This window comes from Fukomys damarensis, unplaced genomic scaffold (assembly GCF_012274545.1).
Source record: "Fukomys damarensis isolate Sample0158 unplaced genomic scaffold, DMR_v1.0_HiC HiC_scaffold_9, whole genome shotgun sequence".
NCBI lineage: Eukaryota > Metazoa > Chordata > Mammalia > Rodentia > Bathyergidae > Fukomys > Fukomys damarensis.
The window spans coordinates 4334226-4354446 of record NW_022900921.1 but is presented as its reverse complement, the minus strand read 5'-3'; the positions used below and the strand labels follow the sequence as shown (position 1 = coordinate 4354446).

The 20221-nt window shown below is 46.4% G+C and overlaps 1 protein-coding gene across 1 annotated transcript in view; it reads left to right on the top strand.

The window, feature by feature from the left end:
• Fstl4 (follistatin like 4) overlaps positions 1-20221 on the top strand; it is a 525946-nt gene that overhangs the window by 336435 nt on the left and 169290 nt on the right. The window contains exon 16 of the mRNA XM_019209874.2: positions 17929-18174. Within this exon, the coding sequence (XP_019065419.1) occupies positions 17929-18174 (246 nt within the window). The remainder of the gene's footprint in view (positions 1-17928; positions 18175-20221) is intronic.

The following is a 20221-nucleotide window of genomic DNA, read 5'->3' as shown; positions in this document are numbered from 1 at the left end:
GTGTGTGTGTGTGTGTGTGTGTGTGTGTGTACACACACACACACACACACACACACACACCTATATGATCCAACAATTCTACTCCTATTTGCTCAAGAGGATTTAAGCATAGGTCCACACAAATACTTGTATATAAATGTTCATAGCAGCTCCATTTGAAATTGTAAACTGTTAGAAACAGCCCAAATGTCTGCTAATGGTTGAATAAACTGACTCTAGTAAATCTGTACAGTAGACTATTACTCAGCAATAAAAATGAATGGGCTACAAACACATGGCCAAGTTTGATGAAGTTAAAATGTATTGAATTATACCACAATGTTAATAAATCTCAAAGTAATTATGCAAAATGAAATAAGCCATAAATAATAAGAGTTATCTATTGTATAGTCCATTTGTATAAAGTTACAGGAAATGTAATGTGAAATGTCAGAAAAACTGTTGGAAGGAGAGATGGGAAAGTGGGTTCCAAAGGGGCAAGAGGAAACTTGATGATGTGCTGCTTACCTTGTTCGTGGTAAGACTGCAGGTGCATGGAGGCAGACTTGTTAAACTGCACACCTCCTACAGGTGCAGCTTATTGTTTCCCAGTTGTATTTCAGTAAATCTGTTTTTTAGAAGTCCAGTGAGCAGAGATACTTTTGTTGGACCCTCATTGACCTCTTGCTTCTTATTCGGATACCACATGGTCTTCCTGGTTGTCGATCACATTTGTAGTAATTCTTGAGTTAATATAGTGCTAGTTCTCTGAATCTGTTCTTTTTCAAGGACCACTTTGTGTGTTTTAGATGAATTTTATTTTCATATTTCCATGATCATTTCCATGTAAGAACCAGCTTGTCAGTTTCCTCAGAAAGTCTGGTGGCACCATGATTGAGAGTGTGTCACATCTATAGGTAAATCTAGGAAGAACCAATGTCTTAAATATACAGAGTCTTCTACACTGCAACCATTCTGAATGCTTTCATGATGTATGCTTTTTCCAGAATTTTCCATTGTGTTTAATTTGTCAAATTTATTGACATAAAGTTTATAATTTCACCTAATAAATTTCCCATCTGTAGTATCTATTGCAATAGCTCTTTCATTTCTGATGTATCATTGGTAATTTGAAATTCTTTTCTTTTTTAATTGATCAGACTTGCTAGGACTGGGTCATAAAATTTTAGGTTCACTAAGTGTTCTCTATTACTTGGTTTCTAATTTGGTGACTTAGTTTCTTTTCTTTATTTTTCTTTCTTACATTTCCTTTGCTATTCTTTCTGCTTGTTGTTTCTTATCAAGTTAGAATCTTACTTCATTGTCCTTTGATGGCTGTTATTTCTGAAATGAAGCATTATTCTTATTTTCATTCTCTTGAAGATAATATATCTTTTATTCCTTTGGCTGCTTTTAAAATTTTGTTTCTCTTTTTGTTTTTCAGTGGTTAAATGACAGTTTGTTTTGTGGCTTCCCTTGTATTTACTTGGCTTAGAATTCATTGGCCTTGGATGTTGGGTTGATTCTTTCATCAGTTTCACCAATTTTGCAAAATTTTATCCCCTATCCTTTTAAATATTCCTTCTGCCCTATTCTTTCTTTCCTCTCCTTTTGAAAATCCAATTACATGTATGTCTGTCCTATATATATTTTCTTTAATGAGCTACTCAGTTTTTTCATTCTTGTATTTTTCTATGCTTAATTTTGTACCTTTTTATTATTAACTTGGTTTTTACTTTGTTTTTCCCTGTTTGTCCTGTGAATTTATTTTTCTTTTTTTCTTTTTTCTTTCTTTCTTTTTTTTTTTTTAAGTACCAGGAATCAAACTCAGAGCCTTGCACTTTCCAGGGAACTGCAGCTCCACTGAGCTACATCCCTGGCCCTCTTATTCCTTTTTTCTCCTGTCAATTTTTTATTCCCTATTTTTCCTGTGATCATTCAGCTCTTATTCTTAGTGAAGCCCATTTAATCTTTTATTTCAGATTACATATTATACGTGATGTAGGAATATATAATGCACAGGGTAATACCTATGGGTAATATGTAGTAATATATATTACATTAATATATAACAATGTGTTAGTGTGAAATGCACATATATTAATATATATGTGTGTGTGTGCTGTTATATATGTACTAATATATTAAAGATATATATTAAAGATATGTATTTGGTCAATTAAATGTTTGTTCTCTGGAATTTGGCTCTCTTGGATATATGTCCTTTCATTATTATTTTATGGCTTTAGAAAGATATGAATTTTAGTTTATTTCCTCTTTTCTTCTTGTTATATAGGAACCACAATAGTTTTTAAACTTCTATGTCCTACCTAGCATGGATTTCTTTTTTTTTTAAATTCATTAAGTTATCGGTACACTTTAGATGTGCAATGCGATGATGTTCATCACTGGGAATTTGTGCATTTACATGATGTATCTTGATTCTTATTTTTCCCCCATCTCCCTGTCCTCCAATGTTGGTTGACCTATTGTTTTTCCGTTTTCAATATTATGGGAAAATTGCACGAAGAGTACAAAGAACGCCACTCATCCTTCACCTGAGGAGCTCGTTCGGGTTTTGCCAAGTGCCCTCAAGTCATTTATAGAAAGAGAATTTGAGCCCGAGACCCACTGCGCTTAGTTGTTGCTTGTTTTCTGCACGCTCCAATCCCAGACACTTCTTGAGTCCCTCCCGGATCTTCATGTTCTTCACTTTCTAAGAATGCCATCCAGTTATTTCCGTGCTACCCTCCGCTGTGCGTTTCTCATGCCTCCCCGTGACTACGCGGAGATTGCAGGTTGGGGCAGAAATGTCAGAGGTTAGGATGTGCTCTTCTCCCCGCGGGGGGTCCAGCGTCAATGTGGGTCATGACTGCAGCGTTAGCTTGGGTCACCTGAGTGAGAGGGCATCTGCCCGCTTTCTCCTCTGTGAAGTTACCCTGTTTCGTGTTAGAATTAATCATTGTTGTAACCGTGTACTTTGAGGCTATGTAAATATTCTGTTATTTCTCTTACTTTCACCCACTGATTTTAGTATGCATTGCTGTATTTTGCCTGCATTAGTTAGTCTTGTGCTTACCCAGGAACAGTTTTCTAGTTCTATCATTTGTCCTACATTTACTAGTTGAAATTCTACTATAAAAAGTTTTCTCTCTTCCCATGTACTTCGTCACTTCTTAAAACCCAAGGTGGATTCGTGGATTCCATAAACAGAAAGCCCCAGCCTCTGTTACTCTTGTTATTGACTGTATTTTCTTGTGCAGCTGTCCCCTATTTGACCCAGAGGCGTTTCTTCAAACTGGGGACAGTGTCGTGTGGTACATAGGGGTGTCCTTCGGGCACTTGCTTGCTTTTTGGCCCAAACATGCTGTCCTTATTATTCCCCACCCTGCCCTGGAATTAGCCATTTTTTTTAAGAACCAGGGTCTCTTTAGAGGTGAGCTATATAATGTCTCCCCCCTCACCATGAGAGTGCTTCCCCACTCAGCCAACTTCCTGTTTGGCACCTCCCATCTCAGCTGCCTACCGGCAGCCCTCCGCCTCAGCCCCCTCCTGTCATAGCCTTGGCCCCCTTGGCCACCACGAAGCTCTGCCACCTTGCTCTTTACTATGGTTTTTTGAAGACAAAACCATTGTTAGAATTTTCTTTCCTTGGAAAACAAAAAAGGAAAAGTCATTCTTAGGTGTTTAAAGTGGTCATCGAATATTATCGTCAATCCAAGACAGTTTTGTTTCGGTTAATTTGACAAGCTTAGAAGAGTGTTTTGATTTTAATGTTGTCTAATTTTGCTACTGTTAGTAAGACGGAGCCAATGCTCGTTACAGAATGACTCCCTTGAGGCTGTAGGCGTAAATGCGTCAGTGACCATGAAGCTCCTACTCTTCCATGCTGCTGCCCAGAGCGGGCAGGACTAGTCAGGACAGACCTGTCCCTGCCAATATGACTGGACATCCCATGACTACAAGTCAGAGGCCTGCTGAGAGCATGGCGTGGTCTCCTCCAAAAGTTCTTCAAACTCAACTCAGTCTTTGACTTCTCTTATCGGAAATGATCCGAAAGAATGACTCACTGACCCTACCATTGTTGCTAGCCACATCTGTAGACTGAGGAAAGTACTCCTGCTGAGAGTTCTTTTCCGGGTTACTGGCAACAAATGTGTCTCTTTCTTCTTTTTCTGCACTGTATCCTATTAATAGGCTTCACTTTATTGTTTAAATTCCTAGTAATGTAAAGCTTAATTTGCTTTTAGTGTGCAAGTGGCCTCAGGACAATTTCAGTAGGCAGTCTGGCTGTTGCCCAGCCTCCCCCAGGGTCCCCTGCAGGGGGACTTGCTCCTGTCCCTTCTCCAAAGGGCCCAGTGGTGGTGTGTTGGAAACAGCCCTCCTGCACTTACCTCCAAGTGCTTTGTGATGGCTGCATCCTAGTTTTGAAAGTCACAGTCTGATTTCTGCTCCTGGTAATATAGCAAATAAATATTTTTTTAATCTTTTTAAACAGTGTGCTGGTTTTAAAAAAAAGCGGGGGGAATCTTTGGAAGCTAAAAAAAAGCAAATGAGATCAGGAATCCAGAGCAGCAAGAGAGCATGGGCTGACTTCACCAGGAGGTTTAGACGAACTGGGTGAACTTCAGCTTTGTCTTGTACACCTTCTGTGGCTCACAGTACCACAGACAAACCCCAAGAGCCTTCCAAGGTGGAGCTATTTGGAGAGGCCCCCTCCCCTGGATAAACCTGGGATCTAAAAACAGTTTCATCTGCCATGGAAGGGTGAATAAGAATGGAATCTACCTATTCCCCAGGAACTATGAGAAAATGTACTTGTCTCAAATTATAGCACCAAGTAGAGAGAGAGACAGAGAGAGAGAGAGAGGGAGAGGAAGCCCCTTGATAATGATAATTTATAACCATATGTTAATCTGCACAAGGGATTTTAGATCAAATGCAAATTATCTGGGTAGTTTAAAAATATCTCAACTGTAAATTTTAGTTTAACCCAGAATGATGGAACTCTTGGGTGTCTGGCACAGTCAGGAAGAGCTCACATCTAAACTCTATCTCAACATTTTTCCACAGATTAATTTCCAGGAAATGTGAGGTTTTTAAAAAAGTACATCAGAACACAACAGAGAAAAGTGCCATGTAAGAGCCAGCATAATATATAAATAGCAAAATGACACAGAATATAAAATGTATGTGTTTAATATTTTTAAAGATAGAAAATATGATTGAAATCCATCATCTTTGTGAAGGATTAAATTGAACTCCTAGAAATAAAAATTTAAAATTAAAACCTTAATGCAAGAGTGTCACAGTGGATTAGAAATAGCTAAAGAGAGAGACAGGAGCTGGAAGGTGGATTTGAAAACATTATAGAGAATAGAGCACAGAAATGCTCAAGGTGAAAAGTGTGAATGAGATAAGAAATACTTGAAACATGTTGAATCAGAATGTCTGAAAAAAGAGAAATAATGGAGTGGATAATGTTTAACGGAGATTGGCTGATAATTTTCAAGAACCAGTGAAAGACCTAAATCCTTACTTTCAGGAACCCAGGGAACTATAAGCAGAATAAATACAAACAAACATGCATACTTACATCACAGGGAAACTGCCTAAGGCCAAGAGGTCTCTTTCTTTCTTTCGTTCTTTCTTTCAGAACCTAACTGTGCTGTCTCGTGTATTCAAGCAATCCTGCTTCCTAAGTAGCTGGGCCTGTAAGCATATACTGACTTGCTCAGCAAGAAGACTGAACTAAAGAGGATAAGCTTAGAACTTACCAAGAAACGAAAGGCCCAGCGTACATTCCTGTTTAAAATGAGCATAAAGGCGCTGGTGGTGCAACTCAGTGGTAGAGCACTTGCCTAGCACACAGAGCCCTGGGTTCCATCTCTAACGGTGAAAATTATTATTATGATCATTAAATGAGTGAAAAAGTAGACATTGTGGGCAAACGTAATTAAAAGAATTTGAAATAGAAGAAGGTATTATGAGGACAAAATTTAGAATATATACTTTTCATGTACTTAGGGCAGGAAAAGAGTGATTGGGATTCATTTGTTCCAAGGTTCTTCATGAAGGGTGGAAGTATTAGACTTTGGGATAATTTGACATTTCTAAGTGATATAAACAGAAGAATGAAAAAGTATGTCTTTAAATGTGTGGAAGGGAGAAGCATGGAAGATGGGTAGTATTCCGTCTAAAGTAAAGAAACGAGAGAGACGGGAGCACAGAAAAATGTAATAAACAGCCCTATCTAGACTATTTAGATAAATGTGATAAGAGCATACAATGAGAACTGGAAGTGGAAATGAATGAATTACAGGTGTGTGCAGAAGTAAACAGCATAAAGGCAAAAGAAGTCTCATGAAAGTACAGTTTGATTCACTTATACAAAGCTCAAAACCATGTAAAACATTCCACAGAAATACAAAGATAAGATACGACTACGAAGAAAAGAAGAGTAACAAGCACAAAATTTCGGATAATAGTTGTGAGCGGGCCGGAGGGAATAGAATTGGAGAGGTATGAAGGAGGACATTCAACAAGAGGGATCTTATTACATTAGAAAGCTTTTGCACAGCAAAGTAAACTACTGACAGAGTGAAAAGACAACCTACAGAGTGGGAAAAGATTTTTACCAGCCATTCCTCAGACAGAGGACTCCTATCTAGAGTATGTGAAGATCACTTTCTCAGCCTTTTGGCTAAATGTGGAGTATATGAAGAACTCAAAAAAATTAGACTTTCGCGAATACAAGATCCAGTCAAAACAGTCAAGCAAAATTGAACAGACACCTCACAGAAGAAGTGCAAATAGCCAATAAATACATGAAGGAATGCCAACATTGGTAGCTACTGGAGAAATATGAATTCAAACAGCACTGAGCGTCCATCTTACCCCAGAAAAAATGGCCAACATCAAGAAATCAAATCATACCAAGTGTTGGTATGGTTTTGGGGGAGAAGGGATTCCTATACATTGTTGGTGGGACTGTAAACTAGGACCATCACTGTGGAAATCAGTGTGGCGATTCCTCAAAAAAACTAAAATTAGAAATTCATTTCACCCAACTATTTTCTTTCTGAGTATTTTGCTAAAAGAGTTAAAAAAAAAACAGGATAGCCCAGAGATCCATGCCTGCTCATGTTTATAGCGGCACAATTCATTATAAGACAAATATTGGAAGTGGCCCATGTGTCCATCAAGAAATAGATGGATGAAGAAAATATGGTATTTATACACTGTGCAGTCCTACTGTGCCATAAAGAAGGGTAAACTTGAGTCATTTGTAGGAAAATGAGACCATAATGTTAGTGAAATAAGTCAGACACCTGAGCTTAAATATCACATTATATCTCTTGTATGAGAAACTCAGAGTAAAAATAAAGAGCAAAATAAAAGATAAATCATAGGAATTAGGGAGATAGATTGTTCTCAGAGGGGAAGGGGATAAGGAGATACAGGGAGGAAACGGATAAGGGATAAACAAAGAATTGGGGCGTTGTATGCATGTACCAACTCCACACAAGGAATGTAAACATCATACACTACACATATGTACTAATAAACAAAAGTTTTCAAAAAGCAAAACTTTTTCTTTAAATTGATGAATACATGGCTGTTCATTGTAGCATAAATGTTTGTGTTGTCCACAAAGTACTGTTTTTATGTCTTCATTACTTAACAAGAGTAATTTAAACAAATATAGTTATTTGAATTTGATTTTCTGCAATGTGCAATAGGGTTCCAGTGTTATGTGATGGCACCGCATTATTCACCAAGGATCACCATGCTGCCATTGGCCTGGTCTGTGTTGTCACCCGTAGAGTTTTCATGGACACTGGGACTAATTGCGGGTCGGCCCTTCTATTTTATGGCTGTCTCTGCAGTCATTGATTTGTCTGTTCCTACCTCAAACACATACTGATTTTACCACGGCAGCTTTCGAGTTTGATGCTCCAGTATTCACTACAGCACAATCTTTCCACTATTCTGTTTCTTATTTTTCTTGGTTGTCTGAGGGTACTTATTCTTTCAAATGAACTGTTTTGTTTTTGGTACCGGGGATCAAACTCAGGACCTTGCGCTTGTGAGGTAGGTGGCACAATTGTGCTAAATCTCCAGCCCTCAAAGGAACTTTTTAAATATCTCTTTATACAATTGGCAAAGGACTGCATTAAATTTACAAATTTATGTTGCCGTCTTCCCACTTAAGAATAAGAAATGTCTCTGCATTTGTTCAAATCTTATTTTATGACCTTCAATAAGATTTTGTCATCATTTTCACATAGGTCCTGTAGCTTTCTTGTCAATTTTATTCATAAATGTTTTATGGATTTTTACCATTAGTATGAGTAGGCTGTTTTTCCTTTTCCACTTCTAATTATTTATTGCTATTATAGAGAAGAGTGATTCATTTTGACACATTTATCAACCGTCCAACTACTTCACCATAATTCTTTCATAATTTTAATCTTCTTTCACTAGAGTGTCTTGGTTGTCAAAGTTTATGGGTATATGATCAGCAGAAATAAATCGTTGTTAGCTGTCTTTTCCAAATGTTAATGGTTATTTCATTTTCTCTTCTTCATATATTTCCTTTTTTAAAAAATAAAGAAAGTGGCAACAAGTATCCCTGGTCTGGGTTCTGATCTTAACTGGAAGCACTTTGTGATTAGCTAAGATGACATATTTAGTGAATTTTCTTCTATTCCTTTTCCTCAGAGTTTTTACTTGGAATGACTCCTATGTTTTAAGACTTCTGTTATTTCCGCGGTGGCTCTGGGTTTTGAGAAAGACTCTCTCGTTTATCTTGGAAACCATTAATTTGAGTTTTAATGGTGACCATTCTCTCCCTACATTTCTCTAATTTTCTTGGTTCAAAAATTAGGGTTCTTTTGAAAATCTCCTTTGTACTCTGCTTGGTCCTCCTGCAGTGTTGGTCTTTTGTTGTTATTAAGTTGTCAAACTGTCATCTTCTCCAGCAACTCTGACTCTGTTCCTTTTTCTTCTCTCTCGAGGGGGGACCTCTTGATAGAAGGCTTATTGTCCACCCCCTAATCTTTGGGGCCTGATTTCAGACCCAGAAGTACTGAAAGCAGTCGTGGTCTGATAGGGCCATCACTGACCCTCTGGTCTGTGGCAGAAGTAGAGAGGATGTCAGGTTCCCGTTGAGGCACCTGGAGGAAGCTCCCATTCCCTGGTCTCCGTGGGCTCTTCTGGTCCCAGGAAAAGAACAGACCCAGCCCATCCATTCAGCCAGGAAAGCCAACCTCCCCAGAACCTCAAGGTCCACTGCCAGACACCTCAGCAGCTGTGTGGCCTTGGTGTACCAGACAGGAACTGAAGATAGAAGAAATGAAATGATCTATTTGATACTGTTCCTAAGATTTGTTTTGATATTTCCCAGCACATATTTTTATACCTAATAATCCCATTGGGAGAAGAGAGCAGATCTTGGAGAGGAGAAATTGACACTATACTGGTCAGAAAATAGCCGTTTTCCAACTTACAAGCGTTCATATTTCAACAGGGCTCCCTCTTTTGTCTTTAGAAGAACAATCAAGGAAGAGAGCATGTTATTATTGTGAGACACATGTTCACGTGACCTGACCAAGACGAGGGAATGACCAGGGGAAGCCCTTGAACCGCAGGCAAAGGGCCCTAGAAGACTTCAGCGTCCCTTTTGGGCTTGTGAGTCTCCAGGGAGAGAGTGGTACAAGGTTTTGCAGCAGCTCCGCCGCAGTCCTGGAAATTATGGCAGGCAGCCATGGCCTTGACTTGTTGGTTGGTGGAGAAGGCAGGAGGAGCCCGTGTAATGAAGGCCCACAAGTGCCACAGCATCTGGTCCCCCCAGCTCGAAGATGGAGGGAGATCCGAGGAGTGGAGAAAGTGACAGGAGAGCTCAGTACCTGGAGGAAAAATGAGGGGCCTAGTGACAGAGCATAAGATGGATGCAAGCTGGAGAGGCTCTGGGCAAAGCAGAGAAACTCAGAGGGAGGAATACATTTGGAGGAAGTGCTCTACAACAAAGCTATTTTGTCAAAGAAACTCTCCCAGGGGCAAAAATCCTATTGCACTCCACATTTTAATAGAGCTTTTCTTCCCAAGAAGGTCTTTGAAATTACCCTTCAAAAGCCAGTTAAGATGACTTGATAGGACAAATAGAGGGCAAAAGAAGAGGTTTTGTGGCTTTATGATTGCTAAAAGACATTCTCAACTGATCCCTGAATTCGCAGGTGTGCGACGACTTCTTGGACGCCAGGGCTCTCTCTGCAGCCCTCTCACGTCACCCACAAGGGGACGGCGCTGATCGGGGGGAGCTCACCAGTAGAGCCCAGGCCTGTGTCTCACTCACTTCTTTCTGCCTTCCACTCTGTCTGCCACCGTGTCTGCTTCTCCAAAACCTGTGGGTTCTGGCTCTGGGTGTCCGGGATTCCCATCAGTCTCCATCTTCCACCTGGTGTTTTCCACAGCTGGGTCTGTGCCCCCAAACTCTGGGTGTAACAGAGGGGGACCCTGCTCCAAGAGCCCCCCCCACAGCCGGGACACTGCCTCTGTGCTCAGAGGGGCCGGAGAAGGAGGGATCTCCACCTTTGCAGTGAGAAGCCAAGCCCGGAAAGGCCCCAGGCCAGAGCTGGGAGGTCCTTTCTGTGAGGCGAATAGCCCAGGGGCAAAGGGCTATGGAGGGAAGAGAAAAGCTCAAGTCTGGAAAGCGGGCCTAACGTGCTCACAAGCTGTGTAGCATCAGGGCCCGGGGAGGCCACCTTTGCAACTGAGCTGCCTTCTCTGCTAGCTGCTGAGTGGAACTGGCACAGTCTATGCCCTGACTGAAGGCTTCTGGTCACCAAGAGGCTGAGATTTCAGATTCTCCCAAATTGGAAGCTGGGCAGCACTGTGATGGCTTAGACAGATCCTTGGTCCAAGGGAAATGGTAGAGGAAGCATTTCCTTGGGGTACTTCGAAGCATGCAGTATTTAGTCAGCCTTCTGAAAACAGTCAGTACTCTCAGTGTATTTTCACTTTTCCATTTCAGCTGGCCTCCTAAAGACAGTGACTACCTCACATTTGTATGCAAGAAGTCAGTGAAGCCCAGTGGCCCCTTCTTTTCCAGTCCTATTTATTCAGCATTTCAGGAATGCAGAACATCTGTGTGCCAGGCTCTTTCCCTGAATTATCTCCTTCAGCTTCCAAAGCAACCCTACGAGGGAAGGACCACTGTTATACTTGTTTGGAAATAAGAGGAGACAGTAGGAACTTGGCTGAGGTCACACAGCTAAGGAACCTAGGACTGGGTAAAGAGCAAGGTTTAACTGGGTGTTGCGTGAGACCCGACTGGGGGACTCTGACTCCGTGACAAGTTCTAACACGGGATTGCCATGGTGAAGTGATTAGCAGTGCTGCAGACCAGCTGGTACACAGGTCGTCTCTCCAGCTCCTTCCGCGGAAGTCGGCTTTGTCTTTGTGTTGGTCACCTCTTCGTAGCTGTGACAAAATACCTAAAAAAACAGCCAGGCAGGAAAGGTTTCTTCTGGCTCATGGTTTCCGAGGTGTCCGCCCATGGCCCACCAGCTCCATTGCTTTAACCTGTAGTGAGGCAGAACATCATGGTGGAAATGTAGGGAGGAGGGAAGCTGCCCACCTCACGGCAGCCCGGAAGCAGAGAGAAAGGAGGAGGCTGGGGACCGGACATTGTCCCCAAGGCCATGCCCCATGACCCTTTGACTAGGTCTCCTGTCTACTTCCGTCACCTTCCAGACATGCATCAGATTGTGTTCTCATCAGCAGGTCCATCTATTGCTGACGTTAAAGCCCTCGTGATCCAGTCGCCTCCACCGACCCCGCCTCTGAACACTGCTGTTGAGGATACGCCCTCCATGAGTGCACCCTTAGGGGACACTTCACATCTGATCCACAGCAGACTCTCTGAAGCTGAACTGAGTGGCCCAGCCAAGGTCTTTCTGTGAGGCTAAGGGCTGCAAAAGGCGGTGACGTAACAGTAGGGGAGAAGGATGAGGGTCCCCGGCATCCTGCACAGGTGACTTCCGTCACTGTAGGCACTTTGATAACGTGGGAACACAGCAAAGGAGGGTCGCGGGGCCTCCCAGTGTCCTGCAGGAACCTTGTATCACAGTCGTACCCAAGGGTGAGCCGCTGTCCCAGACTAGGGGGTGCTTTTCCATTCAGCTCGTTACTTAGCCATAATTAAAGGCCCAGACTGTGCGCTGATTATTAACTTGATTGTTTGCATTGGGTGGAGATGCAGATGATTCATCCCGGTGGCAAAGAGAACCCCAGAGGCCATGGTTTTCTCAGCCTGTAAGTCCCTCATGCATTGTGTGCTGTGCATAGCCACCTCATCCAAGACTTCCTCCATCCCCACCTAATCCCTCACTTTCTCCTTCAAACTAGCTTCTCCCTCCTGCAGGCTCCCTGATTAATAAATTCAAAATATTGGACACATGCTCCCTTTATTTTATCATAGTATTTATAAGATTTTTTTTTTCAGTTCTAGGAATTTTACCAGAAAGCACTGAGCTACCTCCTCAGCCCTTTTTATTTTCTTTGAGACAGACTCTCACTAAGTTTCTGAGGCTGGCCTTGAACTGATGATCCTCCTGCCTCACTGTCTTCAATAGCTGACATGCACTGCCATGCCTGGTGTTTGTAAGTTTTCAGAAGTATCTCCTGACACTTGTGTTTCGTGTGGTGACCAGAAATGACCACCTCCAGAGCTCAACTGGTGGACACTGGATAAGATGCAGCAGCCTAGTTATTGTTTGGTGTGATACAAAGTAAGCCAGATACAAACTCTTTGGGCAGAATTGAGTGAGCTACTGACAGATCAAGGTCTTCCCCTCTCCACATCAGCCATTTCTGACTCTGACTTAGTGGTTTATTTTGAAGCCGATTGGGACGACCTCCACCTAGAATCTGTAAGCAGCACACCTGACAGGTTACATTACCTTCTGACCTTGGATGACCGACCGTGTTCTTCCATTAAGCTTTTGGGGCCCGGAGTATTTGGTCAGGTCCTTCAGAGCTAATAGTCTGTTTTCATGATGCACACAAGAGCTTAGCTTGCAGGCTGTGCTCTGCAGCTGTGTTTCCAGTCCCGAAGGTCCCTCAGAAACCTTCACATCTGCCCAGCGGTCACCCGAACAGCTCCGTGCACAATGGCAGGAGTGGGGCAGGAGGTGCTCAAGCTGAGAAGCACTGATGTGTGTGTGGACCGTGCTGAAATGATTCCTGGGGCAGAGGCTGTATCCCCAGCTGAGCACAAATCTGAGCGATTTGGACTGAGATGGATGCGATCCAAGGCTCCACCACCTACTTGCTGCCTGACCAAACGGCTGCTCACATTGCCTCCTCTGTAAAATCGGCATATGTTCCTGAGCAGATGCACTGTGAGACCCTGAGTGCTCTGCGGTCAGACCAGATCACGGGCTCTGAGGTTTTAGCATGGTACCTCGCAGATAGCAGGTTTCCAAAAATAGCAGTTATTTTAGGCACCGCCTTCCCTGGCTGGGCCTTCAAACACGAGTGTCCGCGGGAGGAATCACAGATTCCCCTCCCAGCCAAGGAGTGTGACCAGACTTTGAGGGTGGTGGGGTGGGTCTGAGGCTGCATCAGGATGTGGGGCATCAGGATGGCGGTCAGGCTGTTAGAGGATGGGTCTTTGAGCAGGAGTAGAGGGCTGAATGTTTGGGAGACGTCACTGCGACTGCTTCCCAGTACGGGGACAGGATCAAGTCTGTCTTGAGTCCATGGCTCCTAGGATCGGGTCTGGTACATAGCAGGTGTTCAGCAGGTACCTGCTGCATGAGCAGGTGCTGCGAAGTGGGCAAGCAGCCCCTCCCCAAGTGCCCTGTCATTACCGCCCAGTGTACCCGGAGTCAGAAATGCCACTGGACTGGAGAGCTGAGCCTTGAAGCGGCTCTCACCGTCACCCAAGCTCTGCAGCCACATGCAGAGCACTGTGCCTTGAGGGAGTCGGGCCTGAACGCACTCTCCAAATGCCTTGGGCAAGTCTGAGCATGAACGTGTTGGAATGGGGAAGCGGATAGGACCATCGTCCCAGCCCCTGTCCTCTGTACCTCTCTGTCCACACTTGGCTCTTCCACATGCAAGCCCCCAGCCCCTGGGCCTGTGTCTGCCCCGGTGGCCACTTACTCCCATACAGGTGTCTCTGCGTGCAAAAGCTGGACGCAGTTGCTGTGCCGGGATGGGCTCGTGGCAGCCAGGATTCTCAAGCTTTTCTGGACTGTGCACACTGCCTCTGATCTTCCACAGTGGCCTCCTCTGAGCCTTACTTCATAGTGGACCGAAATGAGCATCACCTTGTGTGGGCGATACGGGACACCTCAAGGTCTGCTCAGGGCAGAGTGAAGATAAGTTCTAGACAGAGAAAAGCCACACGGGTGAAACAGGACTTCAGGCAGTTAGCGTCCCAAAGTGGAAAGAAAGAAGTGGGTTTCCCTGGGTCTTAATCCATTTTCTATTGCTATAAAGGATACCAATGATATTTTACTGCTGTGTTGCTATTATGCTTTATTGCTATAAAGGATACCGAATTATAAACAATGGAAGTTTTTTTGACTCACAGTCCTGGAGGCTGGGAAGTCCAAGGGCATGGCCCTGCATTGGCAGGGACCTCTGTTGTGTGTCATAACACGAAACAACAGGAGACCGTGGAACAGTGAGACCAGACTCATCCCTGTCCACCAGGAGCCCAGTCCCGTGGAAACCGTCCCAGTCCTAGAGAACAGCATCGAGCTGCTCAAGGCCTGACCATCCCATAGTACAGGGGCCCTCAGATTTTCACGTGAGTCTTGGTGGGAGCAGTCTGACCATAGCTTCCCTCAAGTGGCCCTGAGGGCACAGTCTCTGAGAAGGGAGCACTCCCAGGATTCCTGGGGTCAAGAAGACAGACTGAGTCAGAGTTTAGAAGCAAAATAAGCCAAGTGTGCTCTGGCTTGTGGTCGCCCACAAATCAACAATCCAGGTAAATAAAGGCACTTTTCCCTCTCTGTGACCTCTCAGGATTCACCTTTTAATGCCTTCACCTGGGCCTACAGCCTTGCTGTCCACACTTGCTGGACCACACCTCCGGGACCGGCACTGGCGGCATTCCTGGGTCTGTGACACTGTTGCGAACCATCGCACAGGGAGGCGTTAGTACCAACTGGTACAAATGCACCTGTCGCTCCCTCCACTCTAATGTAACAATTTCCCTATCTACCCATGTTTAGTAAATTTAATTAGTGTAGAAAAGCAGCTTATTTGGCGAGATGATCAGTTATTAACCTGGGTAAATGACTTCCTTTATGATTATAAATTAAGCATGTTGTGTCTTTTTCAAGCATCACAGTTGTCCTCATAAATACTGAAGGCAGTTGCCGGTGGTCTCACTTGGTTACCTTTCCCATTACTGTTTTATCATCATCCCGGTAGGAGTGGGGAATTCATTCCATCTTAATGACGAAGCAGAAGTGGTGGCAAGAGGCTTATTTCGTGAGGAAACTGTCCCTTGGTCAGTGACTCTGTGGCGGGCGCTACACGGGATGTCCTCAGCTTTCCATCAGGCCTGCTGTCCACAGCCTCTATAAATGGCCTGCACAGGGCTTGAAAGCTGCTTTTGTCTTAATTGCAAATAATTAGGAATCAAATATTTGCCAGTGAAGGCTGATGCCGGTGATAGAGAGAACCTGAGTGTTTGTAATGACTTCTCTGGCCGCAGAGCGGCACAGGTGTTTTCTTAACACAGACCCGCGGCACAGCCCGTGGGAAGGCCGTGGCCATCCAGCTGCAGGCCATTCAGTGTGGGCACCTGGTCCTCCAGGCGATCGCCACAGTCTGTACACAGGTGGTGCAGAGGAGAAGCTCCCACCAGTGGAGGCCCTGGCTGCCTGGATTCAGCGGTCTCCGAAAGCCTCCAGCTCTCTGGGTGCCTTTGCAGCCAGACACGCCTTCCGGTCTCTGTCCTGAATTTCCCTCGGGCCCCTGTGGTAGGCGCAGAAGGAGAAGTAACCACAGAAGGTCGGTGTGCATGGCCCGCACCCTGCTCCCATCCCAGCCCCTAACCTGGTGTTGGAGTGGCAGGGAGATCAGCTCTGAAACCTCTTATGTTTCTTGAAATTTAAGTATCCTGGGGCCAGTGAGGACAGAGCCCCTTTCTCGAGGGAGGGGAAACTTGGGCTTGTGTTGATGACAAATGCGTCATAAAAGGAAGGACCCCCAGGGTGTTAGAGCAGTGGGAGGATCGGCACAGCCGAAATGGAGACACCGCTCTGTGTTAGTTGGTTCGGTCCTGTCTGCCCAGGAACTTTATTGTAACTGTGATCCAGCCACAGTGTTTTGTGCCCTCAGGCTGTCTTGGGAAGGGAAACAGGCTGATATTTTGAGAGTTTGTTAGTTTCTACTAGCAGCCGCCAGCACTTGCTGGGCTAACCCATTTCCCAGCAACCCAGGAGAATCGCTGCTAATGAAATACACTATAGCACAGCGGCCAGAAGCCCGGAGCCTGCCCTGCAGGAGCCTGCTCTGGATCCCTTCCCTGCCTGCCTGCCACCTGTCAGCCACCACAGGTCGGAGGCAGAGGAGCCAGGGAGCCTTCTCAGGGGCAGGTGAATAGTTAGCCAAGTGGATTCAGAGACTGATGAGTCCTGCCTGGGATCTCTGCTTTCACACTACACTGATGTATGCTGACCTTCTAGTTTATTATGGTTCAAGAAAAAGTCAATATTTCTTAGTTTGTTAGGACTGGAGGAATTTAAATGAGTTATTGAGTCAAACAGTTAATTTGCCAATAACTAGGTTTTTTTTTCCTTTCAAATCTAAAGTGATGAAAAAGCAGACTTAACCAAAAACAAGAGAGAGGAGATTCTTTCCCCCCCATCCCTTACACATTTTCAGCCCATGGGGTAGGGCCATTCTGCCTTGAGTATTTTGAGGATTTAATTAAAATTTAAAGCAACGATTTCTGTGGCCATAAAAGCTGCATTGCTGTGTTAATTATTTGCACTCGGCTATCTCTTGGTGCTCCTGAAGTACGCATGTGTTTCCATCCCTGGAGCCTGGCGCTGGTCTGCTCTCTCCATACTGCTGTGGAGTATGGAGATGTGGAATATGGACATGTTGGCTTGGATGCCTGTTTGGCCTTCCGTGCGCCGTGCCCTCCTGCGGCAGGGTGAGCCCGCGGCACTGTCTTCCCAGAATCCTGGTGGCTCCGTTTTGGGTGCGGGAGAAGCCCAAGCAATGAGGCGGCTGCCATTGGCGGGCCCTCAGCCTTCCTGCCCGCAGCCCCAACACTGCGCTGGAAAAGACAAGGTGGGGGGCGCTGTTGTGCCTCAGCTGATGATAGTCGTCATGGAAAACTCTTCTCCCCAGAGGAAAATCTGCCCACCTGGGCTGCCTCCTCCCCACCCTGACCACAGAGAGCCACTTCCTTCATACCCCATACTCCCCTCTAGGCCCTGCAGTGGCTCCTGGTGCCTACGTTATCAAAGCTAGATTCCTCTGCTTGGTTTCCAATCTCCTAGAACCACACTTTGCTTCCCCTTCCGCTCCTTTGTTCGAAACTGCTATTTCCATCTGACTTCCTCCCTGAGACGTGCTGCTGCTTTCCGGAATGGGTTGCAGAGCCTGGCCCGCTCTGTTGTGAAGAAAGCCCTCCTCCCCTCAGCCCACAGGGTCCTCTGAGCCTGACGCCCTGTTCCCTTCTGGGCTCCCGTAGCTGTCTAGGTTCCAGGACAGGCAGGTGTCACGTCTGGGTTGTTTGGAGCAGGTGAGCCAGGACACCTGAGCTCTGCACAGCAAGATGCCCTCCTCCGGGGGACAAGGACTCCACTGAGTTATGTGGCCCTGGCTCAGATAAGCGTTGGCCCATGAGGAAGCCAGCAGCCCCATTCTGCCAGCCTGGGCCTGACTCTCTGTGTTTGTGTCCTGCAGGACTTCCTGGCCATGGGCCGCTGGCCTCCTGCAGGAAGAAACTATGCGGCCGCGGGAGCCGGTGTGTGCTCAGCAGTGAGACCGGGGAGCCCTCCTGCCAGTGCCTGGAGGCGTGCAAGCCCCGCTACCTGCCCGTGTGTGGCTCTGATGGGCAGCTCTACGAGAACCACTGTGAGCTCCACCGGACCGCCTGCCTGCTGGGAAAGGAGGTTGCCGTCATGAACAGCAAGGAATGTTTCCTCAAAGGTAGGGAGACGTTCCTTGCCTTATGCTTTTGGGTTTTGTAATGGATCTTCCAGTGCCCTTTGAGCCAGCGACCTGGGGGCTGAGTCTGCAGGTTATGTGTATGGAGGAAGTAGAGGGAGGGATGGTGCTTTCACCAGCAGCAGACCACATCCACGGCGGCGGGGTCAAAGGATGCCCGCTTTGTGCTGGGGTTGTGTCACAGGAAAAGGGCAACGTCGGTTCCTGGGTTGATGTGGTCAGGTAGAGAGTGCGTGCCGTGGCCGACAGAAGCAGGAACGGGTGGGAACAGGGAACACGGTCCGAGGTGGGAGTGTCGCGGGTAGGGGAGACCCCTGGGGCTGCACAGGACCAGAGACCGGCTCTGGGGAGCAGGAGAAGGGGGAAAAGGCTTAGGAGAGTGAGGTCTGTGTGTGCCTGCGGCGTGACTGGGGCTTCTGTGCAGTCCCCAGCAGTGAGGGGCCGGGCCCCCAACAGTAAAGGGCAGAGCTCAGCCTCGCTGTCCCTGCCCGAGCCTGAGTGACTCTGTGACCCAAGGGAAGCCGTGGCCAGCAGGGAGCGCAGGTGGTGTCTCCAGCGCCTCTGTCCGGTGCCCGTTTCCCGCCCTTACCCGCTGGCCGGGGCTGTGTGGGCCTGGAAAGCACATTAGCCCGTGATGGGAATCGTCTCGGACACTTCCGTGGCTGTGCTGCCGAAATTAGCGCTGAGGTGCTTCAGAATCGCGCGGCGTGCTGTGGAAAGGGGGCCAGAGTGGGCCGGGACCCATCCCCAGTCTGCAAGCGCTGCCCAGCCGTGCCTGCTGACTGCCTGGCAATCGTGCACACTAAAACACTTGACCGGTCGCTCCAGCTCTGTTGGCCATGTTGGATTTTATAGACTGATGTTCTGTTCTCTGGTTTGCAATATCTCCCAAATTGCATCTTTCTGAAGATTTTTATTTCTGCATCAGAGTGTGTACAACCTCCCTCGCCATCGTTTATTCAAACAGCGTTTCTCATTTCACACGAGGGAAAGAACAACAACCACAAAACCTGCAGCTCGAGGGAGGACGGCTTGGGGGTGAGCTGGGGAGTGGGGGGCGAGCAGCTCGGTGCTTGGCTCTGCTTCGTGCTGATCAAATTCTTCTCCAGACCCTTCTGAGGCACAGTCTGTGAATTGCTCAGTGGTGTGGGACTGCTCCCCTCGAGATGCTGCGGTGCTGCCTACGTGTTCCCCAAGACGCCAAGGTGGCACCCGAGCTCCTCTTCTCCCAAGCTCTGTGGCCCTGGGGAGAAGCCACTCCTTCCACTGTAAAATGGACAAGAGGCTGCCTCGGCAGCTCCGGAGGTGGGGAGCAGGAAAGGAGAAGCACAGGCAGCAAAGTGCCGGTTTGGCATTAATCCTGTGTGCCACCATTGCTGTCCTCCTCCAGCACGGCTGCGGGCTGGTGCAGAGGGAGGTGTGAGCAAGGACTCTGCCTAGGAGTGTATGCAGCAGGTCCTGTGCGTCCAGCCTAGACCTTTTGCCCGGGCCTCCAGGGTGTCGGGCTCAGGGTCAGCTCCAGTCCTGGCTGGCAGGAGGGCCGCTCCTCCAGAACACACCCAGGGGGTTATGCAGATGGAAGGCAGGCCAGGCGTAAGGGGAGCTTTGGGCCAGCACTGTTCCACCTCACCAGAACCACGGCTCCAACAGGGAGCAGGGCCAGGCAGATGACGGGGCTGTGCCAGGAGTCAATAACGGGGGTTATAGGGAGAGGAAGTAAAGGGCAACTTCCTGCCGTGCCCCTCTGCTGATGGCAGCAGCACATTTAATGCCAGCTCGAGCACCATGGATGACAATTTGTCACTTCTCCCAAATTTCCAGGGAGTTTTAAAACAGGAAACTTGAAACACTTGTTTTCCACACAAACCAAAGTTTTAATTGTCTGTATTCCATTCTGTGCTCCTTCTAGATTTCACAGACAGAACTCACGATTCCATTCGCTAGGACTTTGTCACCCCCAGAAGCCAGTATGAGGCGCATCCAATGGGGCTGCACGTGCAGAGCAAGGGGAGAGGTGTGGCGGGGGGGG